This window comes from Amaranthus tricolor, chromosome 11 (genome assembly GCF_026212465.1).
Source record: "Amaranthus tricolor cultivar Red isolate AtriRed21 chromosome 11, ASM2621246v1, whole genome shotgun sequence".
Lineage (NCBI taxonomy): Eukaryota > Viridiplantae > Streptophyta > Magnoliopsida > Caryophyllales > Amaranthaceae > Amaranthus > Amaranthus tricolor.
The window spans coordinates 1,967,606-1,974,500 of record NC_080057.1 but is presented as its reverse complement, the minus strand read 5'-3'; the positions used below and the strand labels follow the sequence as shown (position 1 = coordinate 1,974,500).

At 34.6% G+C, this 6,895-nt stretch overlaps 1 protein-coding gene across 1 annotated transcript; it reads left to right on the top strand.

The window, feature by feature from the left end:
• The first annotated feature begins 882 nt into the window (after nt 1-882).
• LOC130826438 (protein ALP1-like) lies at nt 883-2,394 on the top strand. The gene is made up of 4 exons (XM_057692028.1): nt 883-1,206; nt 1,489-1,714; nt 1,799-2,254; nt 2,378-2,394. The coding sequence occupies exons 1-4, from the start codon at nt 883-885 to the stop codon at nt 2,392-2,394; spliced, it is 1,023 nt and encodes a 340-aa protein (XP_057548011.1).
• Nucleotides 2,395-6,895: the final 4,501 nt, after the last annotated feature.

Below are 6,895 nucleotides of genomic sequence, written 5' to 3'. Positions count from 1 at the left end.
CAAGTTGAATATAATGAATAATGATTTTGGGAACACTACCCACATTATAATTGTTTTTTTGTACCACTATGTCATTTTGGGTTCATCATTTATATGTTTATACATGAGTTAATATGTTTAATGAACGCTTATGCAATTTATGGAATAAATTTGACATTATCTTTTGTTGATTACCAAGTTTTTATTGTTTTTTAGTGGTGTTTTTTTCAGAACTTGTTGTTCCTTGTAAAACTATACCAAAATGAAGGTCTTAACTATTGTTACTTTGGCACCTATTGCCTTATGGTTCGTATATGAAGTTTGTGCTTTAAATTTTGAGGTAAAGGAAGGTGTTCTGTTGTGTAAAGTGTCTTTCTGGTAGTGGAACATATCATGATATTGGTCCATCTGTATATATTTATAGAAAAAGAATATTAGTGGTGTCTCTCTTCACCTAAATCATTAAATATGTCTGGTTTCTGAGTTCAATGGAACATTTGACTTGGAGCTGCACGATATAGCATGTGACTTAGTGATGATGGCTATATTTGTTAAGTTGCTTAGTTATTGTGAAAAAATTAGGACTGGGGTTCCTACTTTCTTCTTGAAATATATTACATAAGCTTTCGTTCATTGTTTTTCTACATATGGCACCTCTTCATCTGTCTTGATTACTGAAATTTCTATCCTCCAAGCCTTATTTGATTCTTTGAATATTTTCCTTTTTGTTCGATGAAATTCCAAATGGAACAATTTATGGAACTATCTTTTTTCAGCTATATTTAATTGACCTTATCCAATAATTATGCTTGTATATATAATTACATGATAGTGAAAAATTTTTGTTTAATTTTTATTTTTGAGTCTAATTTTTGTTGTACAACTTCTAATTAATTCTCATAAATGGATCGAATTATGCAATCCTTACGGAGAAAAAGACATATAAAACAACTTCAATTGGTAGTAACAAATGTAGTTGTAGTTCTTATGATGTATTGGATTTGGTATATGACAAGTGTTGCTACAGTTAGGGGTGTTCAATTGATCCAAAGTAAAAAAGATAGAAAAATATTGCGCTTAAAAATTATACATCGCTTAATACAAGAAAGTGATGTGCATTGCAAAAGTGAACTTCGGGTTAATAGAAAAATCTTTAATATTATTTGTGAGATGCTTAAGGAGATTGGAGGCCTCACTCGGACAAAAAATATGTCTCTTGATGAGATAGTTGCCATGTTTTTGTACACTTTAGCTCACCATAAAAAAAAATAGATCTATTGCTTAATTTTTCATAAGAAGTGGAGAGACCGTGAGTCGGCAATTCAACTTATGTCTGAGGGCTATACTTAAGTTGCATGACCATTTGCTTTTGCAAGCCCAAACCAATATTAGAAGAATGTGAAGAAGAAAGGTGGAAATCTTTTAAGGTACTAGTTGCTTAATCACCTAATTTTTACCCATAATCTTATGTGTATTTATAAGAGTGATTTTGTTTATTTGATTTTATAGAATTTTTTAGGAGCGTTGGATGGTACCTACATAAATGTAACTGTACATCCCCAAGATCGTGTTAAATATCGGACAAGAAAAGGTACCATTGCTATGAATGTGTTAGGTGTTTGTGCACCCAACATGCAGTTTATCTATGTTCTTTTGGGTTGGGAAGGCTCTACTCACGATGTCCGTGTCCTTCGCAATGCTCTCACTAGGCCAAATGGCTTTATGGTTCCTAGAGGTAAATTTAACATGTATTTATTAGAAAAAGAATTATATAGTTAATAAAACTCACTTTAATTATCTAATTTCAATAATTTTGAAGGTAACTATTATTTGGTCGATGGGGGGTATACAAACTGTGAGGGTTTTCTTGCTCCTTATAGAGGGCAACTATATCAACTTAAGGAATGGACAGATAAACAACTACTAACTGTAGAAGAGTATTACAATATGAAGCATGCTCGAGCAAGAAATGTAATTGAAAGATGTTTTGGGTTACTTAAAGGGAGATGGAGCATACTTAGAAGCCCCTCCTTTTTCCCTATTCGAACTCAAGGACGTATTGTGATGGCTTGTTGTTTACTTCATAATTTAATAAGGAAAGTGATGCTCACAGATGATGTAGAAGAAGAGAATATGAGTAATGACGATTCCGATAACGATTCCGATGATGAAGTTGAATACATTACTACAATAGTTACTTCTGATCGATGGACTAATTATAGAAATACGTTAGCTCAAGATTTGTTTAATTCTTGGAGGGCAAGAGTTAGACAAGGTTTGTAATAAACGATTGTTTAATTGTTTGAATGCTACGTCTGCCACACAATCATACCAATAGATTCTTTAAGAACAAGATTCATACATTTCTAGTTCCTAAAACTTTCTGATTATTGTGCAGTGACAAAATATAAATAATTTCACTTTAGTTTATATGTATAATGCATGTACTTGAAATGGAGGTGAATACCATTAGCCAAGAGGGAAGTAGTAGAGGGAGGGGCAAGAATAAGCACTTTTGGACATGTCAAGAAGATTCGATGCTAAAATAAAGTATTTACACCAATTGTCTACTGATCCTAAGTGGAAAGGTGAGGGCGGTTTTAAAAATGGTTACATGAGTAGGTTGGAAGAGTTGATTAATGGTGAGCTTCCTAGTTGTGGTTTGAAGGCTTTTCCGCACATTGAATCAAGAATCAAACATTGGTCAGAGAAATACAGTGCACTAGCTGAGATGTTATCTACTTGGGGATTTGGATGGGATGCCGATAAGAAAATTTTGCAAGTAGAGAGAGCAGTGTTCGATGAATGGGCAAAGGTAAAGTTCTCTGGGATCTACTGGTATGTTTTTGTTTCTTGTTTTAGGTTTTGTAGATGGGGTTTTTGAAAGGTACATGCAAGTTTCGTGCCATTATTCAATGCTTTTGTACACTTCATTTAACTTTCTTTGTTGGCTCTTAAGGTTTTGATGATGACTTCACTTTTAAAGTAAACAAACAAATTTTAGAGATTGTTTTGTAGGTATATATCCGGTTTTGTTGAAATCGTTGATGAAGCCTAGGACTTGATTCGTGGAGGTTGTACATGTCTTAAAGATCCAAGAAGTTAGATAAGTGTTAAAATGTTGAAAGTAGATGTACAGTCTACTGTTCCCAAATGAACAATCTAACAGAAGTTGAAGCTGGAGACAGTACGTTGTTCCTACGTAGCAGGTCTGGAGAAAAACATCGACTGGAAATTGCAGTTATTTTATTATTCTGTTTTTAGTTGATGTAAACGGTTAAAACTTAAATTAATTAGTAAGTTAATTGGCTAAACTATTTTTAGTTTATCTAAAAATAGCCTAAGACTTTTTCTTCTTAAGATTAAGATCTCCTATTTTTTAGGATCTTGTGTTTTTAATTCCTATGATATTTCTAGCCTAAGGAAACCGTTTTTCTCTTTGAGCAAATGACAGCCGGACATTTATTTATTGGCAATTCCACTATCTTTTTGTTTTGAGAACGTGGATAATAGTGGGAGGTGTGTCTAAAGTAACTGCTGGCAGTTCCCACTATAAATAGGAGGAACTTTGCTCAAACCGAATGGTGATCCAAGAATGTCCATTAAAGGGAGATCATTTAAGAAAAATATTTTCTACTTTTAAATGCCAATTAATTTATTATACTTTTCTTAAGTAATTATTTTTATTTTTATCCTCTTGAGAATTGGCCTTGTAAGGGTTATTGAGTGATTTGTTGTAATTAGACTTATGAGAAGTCTAAGGGAATAGAGTAGAGAAGCGTAAGAAGAGAAAGAGAAGGAGAAAGTAGAGAAAAAGAATTAGGCCTAGAGTAGAGAAGCTTCAAGTGAAGCAAACTGTTTTATGTAATTGTAATTGATTGCCTAAAACATAGTGAGAATTTTGAAATCCCGGGGGTCGTGGTTTTCCTTCTTATTAGGCCAAGAAGGTTTCCACGTAAAATCTTTGTCTCCTTTTTATCTTTTGCTTTTTAAGTTTAAGCTTTATTTTGTTTGTTAAAATTCTGCAAATTAGAAGAAAAACGTAGTAAAGCTTGATACACAACAATTCACCCCCCCCCCCCCCCCCCTCTTGTTGCATTCGACCATCTCTGTGCATTTCAACAATTGGTATCAGAGCCCTGTTCCTCATTTAATCAGGAAACCCTGAGAGCAGTATCCTGTTCCTTGGCAAGATGTTGAAGATGAATGAACGCATGGAAGAAGGGTACTCTACGCAAAGGCCACCCATGTTTGATGGGAAATTCTATATCTACTGGAAAGATAGGATGGAAATTTTTATAAAGGCCGAAAATTACCAAGTATGGAGAGTAATTGAAATAGGAGATTTCGAAGTGACGACCATCAACTCCAACAATGAATCAATTCCAAAACCAATCACTGAATATGAAAAGGAAGATTTTCAAAAGATGGAAATCAGCGCTCTTGCTATCAAGCTGCTTCACTGTGGTCTCAGGCCAAATGAACATAATCATATCATGGGTTGTAAAACGGCAAAGCAGATTTGGGACCTGCTGGAAGTTACCCATGAAGGTACCAGTGAAGTGAAGCAATCCAAGATTGACCTCCTAATGTCCAAATATGAAAGGTTTGTTATGGAACCTAAGGAAAACATCCAAGAGATGTTTACCATGTTCACCAACATTACAAACGAACTTGTCTCTCTTGGTAAGATCATTCCTGTTGATGAGCGCTGGAGAGCTAAGGTCACAGCCATCCAGGAGTCCAAAGATTTCACCAAGTTCAATTTGGAGGAGCTGGCTGGTTCACTCATGACACACGAACTGCATTTGGGAACAGTGGACAGTTCCCGAAACAAAGGATTGGCTCTAGCAGCTGATGATAGTGAAGAGGAAGCTGCTATGTTGGCACGTAAATTCAAAAAATTCTTCAGGAACAGCAGATATAGAAACCAAAGAAATAATAAGGAAAGAGGAACTGCTAACATAAAGACAAATTTTGAATGCCACAAATGTGGAAGTACTGATCACTTCATCAAGGATTGCCCTCTATGGAAGAATGAGAAGGGCAAAGGGAAGACAAGGGAAGCTGGAAGAATGCCAAAAAAGGGAAACTTCATAACAGATTTTCGTAAAGCAATGATCGCAGCTTGGGGTGACATTGAAAGCGAAGCTGAAACTGAAGTTCCAGTAGAGGAAGAAACTGCAAATCTATGTCTCATGGCATCTCATGAAGAGACTAAGGAAAGAGAGGTAATGTCTTCTAGTTCTTCTCCTAAACATTTATTCAGTTTAAGTAAGGATAAATTAATTAAGCTATTTTTGGAAACACAAGAGAAGTTGGAAGAAAAAACAGCTAAGTGTCTCCAAATTGAGAAAGACCTTAAGTTAAGTAAAGATCACATCTCATACTTAAATACTTTTAGGATCGATGGGCAAAGTAGATTTTTTGATTTGTTAGATAAGAATGTTATTTTAAAAGAGCAATTGGAGAAAATAAAGCAGGAATTCATCATTCTTAACATTGAAAAGAATCAAAACAAATTGCTAGAATTAAAATGGGATGAAAATGATAAATCCGCTCATGTGTTTAGCACGAAATTTCAAGAAATGAAATTAAAATTAGAATCATGTGAAAGAGAAAATAAGTATCTAAAAGATCAACTTAAAGGAAAAGGGAAAATCAATGAAGTTCCTAAATGGATTCTAAATGCTAAACCAAAGAGTAAAGAAAGTCTAGGTTATGTTAAAAATGATAAAAAGAAAAAGGTCTATGTTGATCTCCCTAGCAGTAAAATCTGTTCCTTTTGTGGTAAAATTGGACACCTAAAATATCATTGTATAAAAAGGGAACAGCACCACATAGCAAATAAAATTCATGTCGAACAGTTATGGATTAAGAAATATGATTCATGTATAATCGACAAGGAACCCAAGGATAACTGGGTTCCTAAACCTAACTCTTAATTTGCTATGCATGTTCAAGTGAGGGGGAACAACTCATGGTATCTCGACAGTGGGTGTTCCAAGCACATGACGGGTGACAAATCTAAGTTTCTCTCACTTGAAGCATATGATGGGGGAACTGTAACCTTCGGTGATAATATGAAGGGTGAGATAATCGCCAAAGGAAAGGTTGGAAGGTCAAGTTCCCATGCCATTGACAATGTATTTTTAGTCGAGAATTTAAAACACAATCTTTTAAGTATTTCTCAATTTTGTGACAAAGGTAACTCTGTTAAGTTTACTTCTGAACGATGCATAATTTCTAGGAACAACACAGGAGACCCTGTGTTAGAGGGAATCAGAAAAGGGAACACTTATGTTGTGGACCTGGACACTGTTCCCAAAACCAGTCTAACGTGTCTAAGCGTTATAGAAGAAGACCCACTGCTTTGGCACAAGCGTCTAGGTCATGCTAGCTATTCATTGATTAATACCTTAAGATCAAAAGACCTAGTAAGAGGATTACCAGCAATAAAATTCCTCAAAAATGAAATTTGTGATCCTTGTGCTAAAGGAAAACATGTGCGGTCATCCTTTAAATCAAAGTATCTGGTGACTACCTCTAGACCATTAGAATTAATTCATATGGATCTATGTGGACCTATGAGAACACAAAGCCGTAGTGGCAAAAGATATGTGTTTGTCATAGTTGATGACTATAGTAGATTTACTTGGACTATATTTTTAGTAAGCAAAGATGAAGCTTTTGATGAGTTTGTTTCTTTTGCTAACAAAACACAAAAATCTACCAATAATCTAATTGTTCACATAAGATTAGACCATGGCAAAGAATTTGAAAATTCAAACTTTATGAATTATTGCAATGAACATGGTATAAATCATAATTTTTCCGCTCCTAGAACACCACAACAAAATGGAGTCGTAGAAAGGAAAAATAGAACCCTAGAAGAAATGGCTAGAACTATGTTGAT